The sequence below is a fragment of the Arvicola amphibius genome, chromosome 9 (genome assembly GCF_903992535.2).
Source record: "Arvicola amphibius chromosome 9, mArvAmp1.2, whole genome shotgun sequence".
NCBI lineage: Eukaryota > Metazoa > Chordata > Mammalia > Rodentia > Cricetidae > Arvicola > Arvicola amphibius.
Genome location: NC_052055.2, coordinates 31,023,204 through 31,039,509, shown reverse-complemented (window position 1 = coordinate 31,039,509; position 16,306 = coordinate 31,023,204). Strand labels below are relative to the sequence as shown.

The window sequence follows — 16,306 nt, the reverse complement described above, 5'->3', positions numbered from 1 at the left end:
TTCCCCTCTCCAATGGGATTCCTGGAGCTTGGTCTGGTGCGTGGTTGTGGATCTCTGCATCTGGTTCCATCAGTTCCTAAATGAAGACTCTATGATGATGGTTGGGTATTCACCAATCTGATCACAGGGGAAGGTCACCAACTCATGTCTTACAGGCCATTTTTTTTCATGTCATTAATGAGGTTGTGTGGAGTCAGAGTGCCTCGTGATTTAGTAGACAGTTGAGGGCTCATAATTGACAGTTGCATGGGACCCACTGCTTTCATCATGAGACCTTAGGAAAATGACATAAAATCTCATTATGTGGCTACTGCCTTAATCTAATGGTGTGACAGCATCACTCATCAAATGTGAGAATCCACATAAGGGATTGCAGTAATCTCTAGCCCATTGTCGTGATCAATAAGGACAGGTGATTGTGATGACATTTGTTGGTGTGTATGATTGATAGTGCTGGCAGTGATGACCCTGGAACTTGAAGGATGATTTTAATGATTGTAAAGTTGAACTAGTTTGGGTCACAGGGTCAGAACATATAGGTGATTGATCCAAGGCCACAGTATAGATTTGTACCTACCTGGAGCTTTTGTCTGGCTCTTCTGACTTGACCTTGGAGTGTATACTGGAGCTGTTAAAGGGTAGTGAGGACCCATTCATAGCCACACTGAAGTCACTGGAGTGTTCTGCAGACTCTGGCCTGCACTGATGGTTGGAGAATGGTCGTATGTGACATTTCAAGATGAAAATGCTCCTTTAGTCCTGCATGCACCCTCCAGTGGGATTCGGCCCTTTACATGCAACCACAGAGCCAGGAGGATCATCCTTTCTTCATGGTATCCTGCCTGCTGTTTTCTACTTCTGCTCCAATATGTATATGGTTTCTCTAGTCCCATGCATTTACTCAATTATTCCCTTTACCAGCCCTTGTTCATAAGTTGGCTGTCACTCAGCAGCCAAGTATGTACTCTTTTTGCAAAAATTCCTCCTTAATCATAAAAAACAGATTGAACTACCCAGCTTTATTATATGCTATAGTCATTGTACTTTACATATCTCAATGAAAACAAGAATCATTGTAAACTGTGACATAGATAAAACGACTCCTCTTAATTTATAGATGAAAAAACTAAGGCACAATGAACTTAAGAGATTGGCAAAGAGGCAATATAAGGTCAGAAAGCCAATCAATAGAGGAATCAATTTGAAGTTAGAATCCACTACCTTATTTAGCTCATTGTCCCCTGATGATGAGTGGCCTCTCTCACACTAGACAACTAGTACAATTGTCTTCTGAAAAACATGCATAGTAGAGACACGTTGATCCTATCGACAACGACCTCATAAGCAGAGGTTTGTTCCCATGCTGGGGCAGTTCTCTCCCTTCTTCTGCATAAACTGGCCAGAAGGCCGCATGTAGGATGCCCTTGTCCAGTAGGCTATGTGGACTGATTGCTTTCTTTGCTGGAACATGTATGTGAGATGTCTGTCATAAAGTTGACATCTAGTGGTCCGATGCTGCTGAGCCCACTGATCCCCATGTTCTTTTTTTTTAAACAGGGAGAAGCAGGAGAGATAGGTGCTCCAGGCAAAGAGGCAAGTATTACTCAATCCTGCCCGTTCTACTTGATAACCCTTTTCTGTGGGAACCACAGATGGGTAATAAGGCTGAGAAGTGAATTCTGAGCTTATCCAAACCCCTCCACCAGTTTCAATGTGCTTTTTTGTACTGGGGGCTTACATTTTAACTTCACAAGTTGGGGTACCAGGTAGATGACTATATCTCCTTAGCCACCCTCCTTTGGGAGCATTGTCAGCAAACCTTCCATCTGTCTTTGTGATGTTTCCCAATTCTGTCCATCACTTGTGAATGGAACCTTCCCAGTCCTGAGTCCTTTTTGACAAGGATCCTTGCTGTAGGCTCCCTAATGGTTTCCTTTGTCCATCCATGACCTTCTCCAGCAGCTGGAGATCTGTGGGACATCAACATTTCATGCCACCTTACGGCCCCCAAAGCAGCTGTGTTCTCCCCTTGCCATGCAAATGACTCCCGAAATGCCCTGTTCCTCCCCCCTTTTTCTTCCTCCTGTTAGCTCCATCCACTCTGGTCTCTTCCAGAAATACTAAATTAGTTTGCAGGGCCCTTTCTTCTTTCGAAATGCCCTCATCTGCTGTCCCCTTTCCTTCTCCAGTGGACCTCTGTGGGCCACTGGAGAGAAGCGTTTGTTGACCTGTTCTGCTGGTCATCTGCTCTGTTCCATTCCAGCACATGAACCGAACACGGAGAAGATGCTAAGAGTGTTCAGTGATGAATGACTAGATGAATGAAGTAGAGAAAAAAAATCTTCCAGGGAAATCGCTCATGTGTATATCAAAGCCAGCACTGTTGCCTTGAAAGAAAGAGAACACCCTTGTCGCTGTATGCCTTTGGGCCACTGTTATAAGTGATTGCCTTCCTTGAGGCTGGATCAAATATTCAAAGTCTGAGGACCTTGTGCTTTTAGCCCAGACATAGTTTTTTGCTCACTAGACCTGCTCCTCACTTGTTGACCTAACCTGACCCACATTCTTTTTCAGCTGTGACCTCCTTGTTTTGGGTAGGCTACATACAAGGGCCCTTACTTCCTCTACCTCTGAGGCTTAGCTTTCACTCCTACCCTTTTCCCTCATTAATCCCTGTTGGATTCTGAACTTCCAACTTCGTGCTGCCCAGCATCCAGTGTCATGATTTTTTTTTTCTCCTGGAATTACTGTGGGACTGTCTTGTGATTCTATTACAGAAAGAAAACCTGTCTGCTGAGTATTAAAATTGGGATACCCATATCTACTTCTGAACTAGGCTGTAAGCACCCTGAGAAAAAGAACTATGTTCCTTTCCTATGCCATTCTTCTTTGGGCACGGAGCTTATAATACTACTCTAGTAAGTAGGGCAGTAGGCACTTCTGGAGTTAGGTGACTGAGTTGGTCAGGCAGTACATGCCCTTAATTCCTAAGCCATCTCTTCAGACCATGCATGCATTCTGAATGTATACGCTGTCTACCAGCTATGTCAGGCTAGGCTTTACTGATTGCTTCAGTGGCAAACCTTGGGGTTGGCTTATTTTGAATGCCTGGAAGTACAGGGATAGGAATATGATGCCCCCATTTGATAAATAAGTATAGGCCCTGCTTGCCAAACTTTTGCTGCTTGAGGATGAGCAACCAAACATGTCCGTGGTAGGAAGAAGTCAGGTGGCAGCTAGAAGGAAGGTAATTTCTGTCTGAGGGTGGATGTTGGTCAGAGAGGAGAGAAGAATGAAGGATGGAAGGGAAGAAAATAGGAAGGAAGAAAGGCAGAGAGGGAGGGTGGGAAGGAGGGAGGGAAATGACGTTTCATATACTGGGTGAGAAGAGAGAGATTCCTAGATAGGAAGTCTAAGTCCAGGGCAGGTCATCTGGGGTGAAGGGCCCAGGGGAAGATCTTAAGAAGAGGTTATGAGACTGCAGAGCTTCAGATTCTCTGCTTTGGGAACCTAAGGTTGCCATATTTGGCTGTAGAGGAGTGAGCTGGAACATCAGAGGTGATGTGAGTTCATCCAACGGCCAGTTTGTGGACAGCCCCAGGGGTTTTCCAAGGGGAGTTGAGTTTTTCTTTAAAAAAAGACATCAAAGAAGCCACACTATTGGCTCATGTTGTCCCAGCTCAGCAATGGACATGGTCAGGAGTAATGGAACGAAGACGAACTGGCTTGATTGCATATCTAGACTGACCTGGGTTTTTTTTTCTCCAATACCCCGTTTTCCCCAACAAGTGCTGTATAAAAGAATCAAGAAAGTCAAAGACAGAGGCACAGATGGCCATGGTGAAGTAACTAGTGTCCTGTTATCTCATTGCAGGGTGCTCCTGGGAAGCCTGGAGAGCCAGGAACCAAAGGCGAGAGGGTAAGCGGGGGGGGGGGGGTGGTGGTGGAGCCGTCTGAGCATGCTCAAGGTGACCTCCCTACAGTCTCAAGGGCAGAATTTATTGAGGAACATTAAGCAGCCCCGCTGCACTGCGGTCTCCTGCAGTGGCTTTCCACGAAACATCTCAAGCCCTGCGAGTGCCACGGTTCTTTTATCTTTCATCCCAGCCCTGTCACAGTCAATTTCCTTTCTTGTTTCTTGTTGGTTGTTATTTTGAGGACAAAAACCATGGCCGTAATTATCAATGCAAGACAAGTACTTGTTGGGAGACTCTGACAGATTCCATGCTCGCCATGTGTGAAGGCGCATGCAGGATGCGCCTGGCTCCCTACGTGCCAAGTTGCTGGGAGCCAGATTTGTCACTGGAGGTGACAAGGGAACAGATTTTCCCATAATGAGTCGCCTTGGCGCCACACTCTGAAAGCCACCCTTTACATTTTATTTCTCCAAAAACCAACAGGGGAGAGTCATTTTTCCAGCAGAAGTGCTGGAGGAGGCAGGGAGCATCCTCACACTCACACTCAGTGGCTCTCGCTCCGTTCAGGGCTCTGCGTGGCTGGTTTCCCCACAGTCCTGTGTCTGGTCATGCTGTACTACATGGATGGTATCCGCTTCCCCACCCCCGCCCGTGCTTGTTTTCCATGGTCCTGCAAAGAATTTATCTCAGCTTTCTTCACAAGTTGGATGGGTGGTGAGCTGGCAGGCGTTTCCTGCCGTTTGGGAAGAGAGACATGGACGTGGTGTCTGGCATTCGTCCCTTCCCCTCGTGTCTCTCCTGATGATGACTTTAGTTCCCCTGTCCTGAGGCCGTTTGATCATGAATACTGGAACCTTGCTCTTGCCTGCCATGGAGATGATTTTCTTTTGAGAGTATCCCTCCAGGGTCTTGAGAGTGATTGCCAAGGAGCTTGGGCATGAGTCCTGGCACAGAGCCAGGGCATTGAGCCCACAGACAGGAAGCTGTTCTTCATACATGGTCAATAGCTGGGGAGCTTGTCTGTCCTCTGTTAAGTGGTTCCATGGAACCTTGCCACCAAGCCCTTAGATTCCTCAGCCCTTCATCCTGGGAATGCTTAAAATAGGGAGCCTTATCTTTGAATGGTGAAGTGATCGTGACAGGAGGGTCGTGGGATAGAAAAGGTGTGCCACATGCATAATGGAACCTGACATCCAGGTGACTCAGGAAAAGGGTATGCTAAACCTGAATCCAAGATCAGACCCTGTGGAGTATATCAGCCCTGGAAGACTAGAGCCTACTCCCTTGGGTTTTCCTAAAGTACCATGTCAAAAGTCACTGATAATTTTATTATTGTTGAAAAATGAAAGACATGCAGGGGCCGGGTTAAAGAACAGAATTTACAAGAACGAATGAATACAGTGGAGCTCAGGTATCCCTCCCACCTCATCCCAGAGCTCCCCTTCCTGTATGCCTATCTTTCGTCCGGGAGTCTGGGTACATAGGTGGGGATGCTCCAAACCTGCATGAGCCTTCACTTTTATCCCCCGGCCCCAACACATCACAGCTTCTCCATGCCATGTTTCTGTTATCCCCTGTTTTGCGCACACAGTAATGACATTTTAGAGCCATGAGCATGCTCTGTTACTTCTCAGAGGCTCCTGCCTTGCCTGTGGCAACATCACATGTTTGGTTCTGTCTTGATCCTCCTTCTTTCTCCTGCCTTCCATTTCTGTGCTATGTCACAGTAGCTGTGGCTCCCTTGTCTTCTGATGGCCTTAATAAAGCTACTGTGTATTCAGACCTCTAGCCGCTGAAGCTTGTTGGCCAGACGCACAGTAAGTACGTAAGAGCAAAGACTGGGCAGCCTGCCCTGAGGTTGCTGTGCCCCAGATCACTGACTCAGAACTTCAGGATCTGACTCACTGAGTGGAGAAAGGGGACCTAGGCAGTGCACTACAGAGTGAGCTTGCCAATCCTTCAAGACCTGCTATAGCTGAGGGCTGGCTGGCAAAGAGAGGCTGTTGAGCAAATAGACTGTCCCTCCTATTGACAGAATCCAAACCCACTCTAGGAGCGAAGTGACAGCTTGGCCTCAGTTTCCATAGCTAAGCAGCCTTCTCCAGGGATACACAATTGGGGTTTGGCCTAGGACTAGGAAATTATTTTGTGTGTGTTTCTATGTGCGTCCCCTCCCTGTCATCCTTCCAATTAACTACTTAGGGACCCTTCCACTATGTTTTATGTCCACAAGGAAAATTTATGGATATTTTTGTTCTTCTCCAGCTTTTGCACACTGTGGACACTTTTCTACAGTTTGAATTTTTCATGTAATAACGATATCTGGTGGCCTGTCCATATCATCCCTGATGCCCCAGTGTTGGCAACTGTAGTATGCTCTGTAGTATGAGAATACCTGTCCTCCTGCCTGCTCCCATGGCAACTATCCTGTTTGTGGCTTATTTGAGAGGATGAGTTTGAAAAGTTCTCCTCCCGAGTTGTACACATACTATGCAAGGTAGGAGTCAATCTCTGGGCTCCCTTGCCCTGTTTTGTACAATAGGGACTATGGATGTGCTAATTCCTGGTCCTTCTTACTTGAAGTCACCCATGGCTCACTCAGTACTGAAAAGCCCCCCTCCACCCCTCCCAGGGCTCCAGCAGAAAGATAATGGTACCTTGGGCTGCAGCTTGTCTATCCAGGTCAGTTTCCAGCATATACCCACCTAATAATATTCTTCTCTCCTGTTTAGGGAGACCCTGGAACCAAAGGTGACAAAGGATTACCAGGAGGGAAGGGCCAGCCTGGAGACCCTGGAATCCCAGGCCACAAGGGTCATACTGGCCTGATGGGTCCCCAAGGACAACCAGGAGAGAGTGGCCCTCCTGGACCCCCAGGGCCACCTGGCCAGCCAGGATTTCCAGGACTGCGGGTAAGGATGATAATAAAATTTCAGACATAGCTTCCATGGGAATGGAGGGGAAGCAGAGTCTGTGACCTTCAGGACGTACGGCATGTAGTTATCAGGCATCTTGGGGCTGGCTATATGGCAAAGGGAAGAGTACTCCCTCTTTCTGAGCCTGTCATTTGAGAACATGCTCTTAAGATTTGTTAGGATGAAGGGATGTGATGCACATAACACAGAAGGTGCTCAGAAACAGATTCTCTTCTCTGTTGTGCCCTTGCCCTGGGGATGATGAGTCTCAAGGCTTCATTTCTTAGGCTGTAATTCCCATCTTCCTTGGCACCCCGAGAAGAGGTAGTGGAGAAGATGGGATCTCAGTGGTCCAACCTGCATGGTGGATGGTTCACCATTTATTCGCTGTGGTCCTTGACTTTCTTTTCTCTTCCGTCCTGGACAGTGAATGTAAACAGAGAGCCTGGTTGCTTTTCATGTATGTCTTTGTAGTGGCAGAACTCCTGTTTCCTCCTCTTTTGGGTCACAGACACAGACTGCCCACTAGATAACAAGACGGGGTTTGTTGTCCAGTCCCTGTGACCTTTTCTTCTCCTCAGCATCAAGCTTAGTCATCTGGAGAACTTTATGTTCCCTCTGCATAGACATGGCTGCTCTCTGTCCCTGCCAGCTGTGAAACTCTGTGGTTTCATCCCTTGCTTCTGCTTGTGGTGACTCTTAAGAATCTTGGTGCCTAGAGCCTGCTCTTCTTGGCCAAGACCAGGGCAAATCAAAAGGACTCATTTGGTACCCCAAACCCCCATGAAGCCTTGCCAAGCTCTGTGTGTCCTGTGCTGTGGGAGCAGCGGAACATCTGAGGCTGTTACAAAGGTTTCTAGCCAGATAAGAGTAAGAAAACAAGGGAAAGAAACATATTCAATTCAACTTATTGGACTGATAGAAGCACAGGGGGCCCAATCTCAAGGGTAGCACCACTCTACATGACTCACACAGGAAAGTAAGCCTCATATGGCATAGAGAATTCTTTCCTAGGCCCTCCTGACTAAGAATTGTTGCCACACTGTGAGCATTCAGCCTTTCTTGTAGGTAAATTCTTCAGCTTCCATGGATCACTCATTTGCATGTGGCCTGTATGGACACGCCAGATCTGGCCCTGGGGAGTATAGGGAGAAGACACCAACCAGGAGACTGAAACACAAGCTCACATAGGCAGCCCATAAGCTGTATTCTGGAGCTGGGCAAGCCACTGAGGCCATATTGCCCACACCCAGTGCGGGGCTGGTTTTATAAGCATAATGGTTTGTACTAGGAGGAAATAAACTGAAGAATAAATAAAGGTCTTGAGGGAGAGACATTATGGATCAGAGAGTCTCAGGACCACACTGCTATGCAGTTGGAATGGCATGATCGGGATGGCAGAGAGGAAAGGGATGGGCTGCAGATTCATAATCGGCTAGACAGAGGGTATGGTTGCCCATATCTGCTGCTCATCATGCTGGGGGTCTCTGATGAGAGGTACTGGGAAGACGAGTAACTCTCCTTCCCTCCTGTGTTAGGGTTCTAGTGCTGTAAAGAGACGCCATGATCAGGACAAGTCTTAGGAAGGAAAACATTTAACAGTTCAGATTTACAGTTCGGAGATTTAATCCATTATTATCATGGCAGAAAGCATGGTGGCCCACAGGCAGACAACGGTGCTGGAGAGCTAGATGAGAGTTCCACATCTGGATCGTCAGAAAGCAGGAAGGGCAAGTGAGCCACTGGGCCTGGCTTGAGCTTCAGAGCTCTCAAAACTCACTCATCCCCCAGTGACACATTTCCTCCAACAAGGTCACATCTCCTAATAGTTCCACTTCTTATGGGCCTATGGGGGCCATTTTCATCCAAACACCTCCATCCTAGGGCGAGTCTCCATCCATTGACACCCTGCGGCGCCTGATTCAGGAAGAGCTTGGAAAGCAGCTAGAAGGTAAGCAGCTGGACTCCATCGCATCTTTGAGGGTAAGATCCCTGCTTTCATCATTGAGTACCAGGACAGCACTTTCAGGGCAGGCTAATGTGGAGGCTTGAGTGGTACCTTAAAAAAAGGCCTGGCCTATCCTCCAGAGCCTCCCCCAACAAGTTGGGTCTGCAACTTCTGCCTTGTCACCTCTAATGAAGATGACTCCTAGTGAATGGTGACAACAGATACCACCATCTTGTCTGTGATGATCATCTACACTTTCTGTGGTTCATTTCAACCATGTATCTGGTTAATCACAGTGGTGGGAAGGCTTGCAGTTGGCCTCCCTGAACTCCAGGGGAAGAGATAAGTCAGGAGACAGACAAGATGGCTGCAGTCCCTCAGAAGACTTCTGTAATTACCTCAGGCACAGAGGGCATTGACAAAGGGCAGTGGCTCTGCCTCACATCACTCTGAGGTGGGGAATGCGGCGGGATGGTCACATGGGGGCGGCATTAGCAGCAGTGCAGGTGCTCCTGTCTCAGGAGGGTTCTCAGACTCGAACATGTGGCCCCTGGCAGCTTGGCAATGACCATGTGAGACAGCATGGTTATTGGGAGGATGATGAAGAGTAAGGAGCCTGAGCTATTGGTCTGTAAGGCTGGGATTCACAACCTCGGCATCTGCACTATCCTACCAGGGTCTGTTTAGTTCCCATTTCCCCCCTGATAAAAACTTAGAAGATTCTCACAGTAATTCCATTGCATGAAAGAAAAGGAATCCCTGCTTCCATGGACAAGTACACCAGAAGGTTCTTCCATACACAGGGCCATGCCTCAGTCATTGTGTGCCTCAATTATTCAGAATGCCCTATATATGAGGGTATGGACATAAAGTATCTCTCCCATAACCCTCTGGAGTCTAACTGAACATGGATGGTCTGTGCATGAGATGAGGTAATGGAAAGGCAGGAGGCGGGCTGGAGAGAAGGTAGGACCCATAGGGCAGGGCAAGTCTGAGAACTGGCTGTTAGGGTTCTACCACGTTCCACCTCTTTAATATTAGACTAATTAGTGATAGAAAGGCCTTTGCCCTAGTGCAGGGCCAGCCCCTGGTTTGAAATGGATCTGGGAAAATCTGGGGCGAGTCCCTTTTTCCAAACAGTCTTTGAGGAGGACACAGCGAATTCTACTAGAGATAAGAAAAACAAGACTCAGAAAAGTTCAGCAAATGGCCAAGGTCACTGAGGTTGACTCCACAGAGTCCTGGCGCCTTGTGAAGGTGCAGTGGTGGAGTCAATGAGGCCTCTTTCTTAGTCTTAAACAACCAAAATGTTAGTTCTTATCTTGGTCACTCCACTCATTGGACTGGAATTTGGATCCAGCTCTCTCTGACTGTACAAACTTAGGTGGTTTTTGGTAGTCGCTAGGTGAGCACTGAATTCCTTGTCCATCAGGGAAGTGAGTCCACCCAGTTGGAGCTCTGAGTTTTAAATGGATTTTGTGTTGCTTGCATCACAGATGTGTAAACATCTCTAATTAACAGCTCATTTATCGCTTCAGTTGTAGAGAGAAACCCCTGATATCTGAAAGTTTAAAGTCAATAAATAGCTTTTTGTGTAAGCCACTTCAACATCCCATGCCTGAGTTTCCTCAAGTGACAGTCACAGTAACTGTTATTACTGCTGCCACCATCACAAACACCAATGATGCTGCTACTGCCAGGACCAATGCTACTGCTTCGTTAACACTGCTATTCATTATCCCTACTGCTGCTGATGCTACAATGGTCCACATGGAGGTGTGTGTGTGCAGGGGCTGTCTCTTGTCTGTACTCCTAGTCGGTTTTGTTCCTTATTTCCAGCTTGCAGTGAGCTGCCACCATGCCCCTCATCCTCAATCCATTCTTCACAAATGTCTCTGATTTTCCTATTCCATAGCCAAACTTGCCTACCTCCTGGCCCAGATGCCTCCTGCACACATAAAATCCTCTCAGGGCAGACCTGGTCCCCCAGGACCCCCGGGAAAAGATGGGCTCCCAGGACGGGCAGGCCCCATAGGTGAACCAGGACGACCTGGCCAGGGTGGTCTGGAAGGACCCTCCGGACCAATGGGCCCCAAAGGTGAGTGGGCAGCATTTCAGAAACTAAAGGCTGAGTGGGGACTTGGATGTGAGGCGCACACCCAGCAAAGCCTGCATTTTTCAATCTTGTTTTCATGCCCATCAGCTCAGCAACACTGAATTTTGGCATCATGTAATTTTTTCATACATTGAAGATTTTCATACTTGACAGTTTTGAGAAATTATGCCAGGAAGATTGAAGCTGTTTTCTCCTACTTTCTTGCATTCTCTCCACCTCCCTTGCTCAAGTTACAGGGGTGATGGAAATGCTTTCTTCTCCCCTCACCCAGTTTGGAACTGACAGAGTGATGTGATGTTTAATCTCCAGGCAATGGATATTAAACATCAGCTTTAAAATCCAACCAAATGACTTTGCACTACAGCTAAACTGGGTGCTAACTGTCTGGCTCTCTGGCTGGGTAACCTATCTGAACCCTGGAGCTCTGCACAAAAGGAAGCTCTCCTTCAAGTGGAAGAGCCTGTCCCAGATTTACAATGGCAAGAAGGCCAGAATGCTTTTCTTGCAGGTGAGCAGACATGAAGAACAGAAAGGAAGAACTAGACTCCAAACCTCCCAGCCTGGGGTCTACTCCCTTCTGATGGGTGAACTTAAAGGTTCCTTTTAGTGACCTTAGGCTAGGGAAATGGATGGTCCTAGCATCTTTTCTTTTGGTCTCTCATATCCTTGTGATTGTTTAGTCATCCATCCCCTGTGATATTTCTTCTGTTTAATAGTTAGTGTTTTGTTAAATTTCTGGGCTCTTGACTATTGGTATTAGTTCATCAAACAAATTACACAAAATAAATACCTGTAGGAAGTATAATTTATAGACTGCATTGGTTTGAAGCAGAATACTGATAAATAACAGTTAAAACTGAAGATGAGGAGCTGGAGAGATGGCTTTGTGGTTAAGAACTTTCGGTGCTCTTGGAGAAGTCATGAGTTCAGTTCCCATTGCCAACATGGCTGCTCACAACTGAAGTTCTGTGGTACACGGTGCTCTCTTCTGCCCTTCATGTGTGCCCTAGTAGGCACACATGTGGTATATTGTTGAATTCTTTAATTTATCAGCCTAATTCCTTCTTCATGAAGGTTCAGATGAGAAGCTTCAAGTATACTGTCAAGGATGCCAATAATGGGGGCACATATACACACTGACATATGTGTGAGGGCACTGATAATGAGGGCACACATGTAGGTTGATATGTGAGTGAGGACTATAAGGGCACACATCCAGGCTGATAAGTGTGTGCGTGAAGACACAGGTAATGAGGGCACACATCCAGGCTGATATGTGTGTGCATGAGGACACGGATAATAAGGGCACACATCCAGGCTGATAATGTGTGTGCATGAGGACACGGATAATAAGGGCACACATCCAGGCTATATGGGTGTGGCTATATGTGTGTGCATGAGTTGTGAGTGTGTGAATTTGATTGCCTGTGGCTTGGTGAATGTGTACTTAGTATTTACTTCTGTGTGTATATGAATGTGTAAATATGTATCTGGATGGATGTAGGTGTTTGAATGAATGTGCATGCAGAAAAAAGTGTATCTGAAGTGTGTTCAGGGAAAGCATCTGTTTCTCTCAGGGTTTACATATACATGTTTTGAGTCTGAAAAAATATTCTTTGTGTGTGTGTGTGTGTGTGTGTGTGTACATGAGAGCTGGGGTATTTTCCAGGAGTGTGTGTGAACAGGCTGGTATATGTTTTGGTGATCTTGGACTGCATCTGTGTTCTGTGGATTGGATTTCCCATCTCTGCTCTCATGAGTCTGCACTATTCAAGGTGTGTTTTCTTCCCATCAGGTGAAAGAGGAGTCAAAGGTGACCCTGGCGCACCTGGAGTTGGCCTCCGAGGAGAAATGGGTCCCCCTGGAATACCAGGTATGAAGGTTCAACATCTCAGGCTGGGTGGACATCAACCATAGAGGCAGGGTACAAGGCAGTACCTCTTCTTGTGGGAAGAGGAGGGGCTGGGCCACTCTAAGGAGAAACAGAACACTCAATGTTTACTGAACTATTTCTCAAGTCCTTGAGGAATACCTCCTAAGTCAAAAGTCTCAGGCACTTATGTACTGTTTCAAAATAACCAGAAGAAAGGATATTAGTGTTTCCAACAAAAATATATGATAAATATTTGTTCATTACATGTTGTGCCCATGTCCCGAAAAGAAATCACATTGTAGGGCTGAATATTTGGCTCAGAGATTAGGATCACTGCTCTTGCAGAGGAAGATTTGATTTTGGGTTTGATTTCCAGCACTCACATGGCACCTCACAATATCTGTGACTCTCGTTCTAGGGGATTTAATGCCCTTTTCTGGTATCCACCAGGACTGCAAGCACATGGTACACATACATGAATGCAAGAAAAACAGAGCATACACAAAATAAACATTCACTAAAAAGCAAATCATGCCCCAGAAATATACAAAATTATTATGTTCCAATTAAAAATAATAAATGACCAAATATCACAAGAAATGGTCCTAGGGGAGAGAGGGATTAGCATATGCTAAATGAGACTAGGCATGTTGGAGATACATTTCTCTTTAGGACTTTCCTTCTACATTTTTAACTCTCCTTAAGTGGTAAGAACCCCACAGGCAAGGTGACATCTTCTTAAGACCCCACACTCATTCATTCCCAATTAGTCTTTCTCAGAATGTACCCAGGGAACCTTAGCCAAAGGTTCAACCAAACTAAGCTCCCCTGAAGCTGAGGGGTTGTGAGGTCTTGGGACTTTCACTTCTGAAAATAACTGGGAACAGGGCAAGCAGATGACACTATGCCTGATGTCTACACTGGAAGAGCTTCTGAGGACAGCAGTTGTCACACTGGAAAGGGGGTGTGAGTGTAGAAGACCCTCAACTCTAGGTTGTCAAATTCTACCTCACAAACAGCCATGGGAATGTGTCTGTATGTTTTTAAGTATGTGCATGTATCTATGTATGCATGTATGTGTGAATATGTGTTTGGGGAGGCAGTGCTAGATATTGAGCCGAGGCCTCATGCGTGTTCTACCACCACCACCACCACCCCCACCAGCCCTGAGGATTCAACTGTTTAAATTTAACTCTGTCACGCTTACTCTGGTTCATCTTTGAACATTTGAACAAATATAATTTGAGATTTTTTTCTTCCATGGTTTTCCACATTTGCTACAGTTGGATACCTGTCCTTAATTTTATTAGAGATGATGATTTGGCATAAGTTTTGTTTATATCTTGCTGACTTTCAAATAGAATATAATAGAAATACTATTCTGAAATAGGAGAACTTGTAGAAAGGCAGAGTGAGAACCATCTAGAAGGGGATGTGTATAGAATACCTGGCAGGTTACCCCAGTGTGAGGTTGAGTCAGGGACCATGGTCAGTGCATCTCAGTGGAAGGCATTGTGAGCCCAGCTGCAACAAGGACTTGTCAGAAGCAGGGCTGTGCATTAGATAGCAGTTGCCAGAGCATCAGCAGAGTTCCTGAATGCTAAAGACAGACACTCAACAATGGAAAGGTTCACTTTTTGTCTACTTTACAAAAGATAATTTGACAGAGTGCTAAGAAGCGAAGGAAAATGTAGCATACCCAAGCGTAGGGCCCCACTTTCTCACCTGACTTGAGTGGAAGCTTTACACCCAATGGACTGCACTCACCCATTTCTGATTCTCCTTCATGGTGTCTGGATTCCTTCCCTAGCTCAGACAATGAGGATGCCCCCCTGCTGGCCAAGGTGCTGCTGGCCAAGGTGGTGCTCTGCCTGATGCTCACATGCACCACTCTCTTCCTCAGTCTAGAGCACCAGGCAGAGGCTGTTCTCTCTGAGTGCAAGTTGAATCCTATTTCAAATCATGTAGGCACAAAGATTACAGGGATCTTTCAATCCTGGATATACACCTGCTTCTGAATGTGAAATGCCTTCTGTTTCTTTGTCTTCCTGGGCCAGGTCAACCTGGGGAACCTGGCTATGCGAAAGATGGACTCCCAGGAAGCCCTGGTCCTCAGGGAGAGACAGGACCAGCTGGACATCCTGGTCCCCCAGGCCCTCCTGGCCCTCCTGGCCAGTGTGACCCCTCCCAGTGTGCGTACTTCGCCAGCCTTGCTGCCAGACCAAGTAATGTGAAGGGCCCATAGAAGATTCTAGAACATCAAAACTCTACTATGGATTTCTAAAACTTGAACTCGGAGCTCAGTGGGAAGCCAGAAGCCTTGAAATATTTCAGATCCTCTTTTTATTTCTCTCCTTATCCTTTCTCTATTTTTCCTGTTCCCCTCCCTCCTACTCTTGCCTCCTTGCCTGCCTACCCTCAATTCCTTCTTCCCTTCCTCAGAGACCTCCCAGTTATTAAAACCAACAGATGCTGTCAGTTAGATTATTATTAATATTATTATTGCTTGTTATTTCAAATGTTAATGCTTCTGGGGGAGCTTCCTCATGGACAGGAAGTGGTTTCCTGGCTCAGCTCCCTTGCCAGCACCAACTGAAGTGTGGCAATCAATTCTGAGGAACCCGCGGTGCTATGCAGCCCTGACCACACCCTTGCTGAATTTACCTCTTTCCTGGAAAGGAAACTATGGGATGGAACTCATAAGCTTCTTTTCTCAGCTGTGCCTAGAGATAGCCCAGGGAAAACTAAGTTTGGAATCTCCACCTCCCAGAAGAAATGAGAAACAGAATGAGGAAGAGTTTGCAGCCTGGAAAATGGCATTGACCTCTGGACACAAGGTGCACACCTGGCGTTCAGAACTACCCTGGGCATGGGCTTTCTTGGTGCTTCAAGCTACCGGAACCAAAAGGAGTCACACACAGGGTTGTCCATGGCTTGTGTCTGGGCCCTCAGTGGACAAGCTGGTGCTGAAGAAGAGTTCCGGAGTGTGAATTTGCTTCTTAGACATGGCCTGGACCCCTTCAAGTTCCTCATGCTGGTTTCACTTGAGTGAATTTCAGAATAAAGGTTTCCAGTGGCCACTTGCTTATCTTACTTGTGGTGGTTCTTTACTGCATACTGCATCAGTCACACACGTGTGTGTGTGTGTGTGTGTGTGTGTGTGTGTGTGTGTGTGATGTACAGACCATGAACAGTTGCTTAATAAATGTGTTTCTGTCTCAGTTGCTCTTGAGCATCTATTTCCCTTCTCTAGCATCTCCTGACCGTCTTGAGTACTAGGTGAGTCTTCTTGGAACAGCAGTATCTGGTCTACCTGTTTGCTCTAGATGTTGGGACAAACAGGTGTTGCATGGGGCTAGCTGGGGGTATTTCATCCTCGGGCCATGTTTGAATGCATCCCCCTGTTTTACATATGGAAAGAAACCGTTTCACTGTGCTCAGAACCATCGTGGGCAGGGTCTGCTACAAATAGGAAAGTTGACTTCAGCAGGACATTTCCTGCAGACGTACATCCTTACCAGCAGCCTGAAAGAGTTT

General features: G+C 46.6%; 1 protein-coding gene across 1 annotated transcript in view; it reads left to right on the top strand.

Annotated features, from left to right (window-relative positions):
* Col22a1 (collagen type XXII alpha 1 chain) overlaps positions 1–15,014 on the top strand; it is a 223,730-nt gene extending 208,716 nt beyond the window's left edge. The window contains exons 61-67 of the mRNA XM_038343103.1: positions 1,558–1,593; positions 3,875–3,919; positions 6,650–6,829; positions 8,717–8,783; positions 10,696–10,878; positions 12,692–12,769; positions 14,827–15,014. Of these exons, the coding sequence (XP_038199031.1) occupies positions 1,558–1,593; positions 3,875–3,919; positions 6,650–6,829; positions 8,717–8,783; positions 10,696–10,878; positions 12,692–12,769; positions 14,827–15,014 (777 nt within the window). The remainder of the gene's footprint in view (positions 1–1,557; positions 1,594–3,874; positions 3,920–6,649; positions 6,830–8,716; positions 8,784–10,695; positions 10,879–12,691; positions 12,770–14,826) is intronic.
* Positions 15,015–16,306: the final 1,292 nt, after the last annotated feature.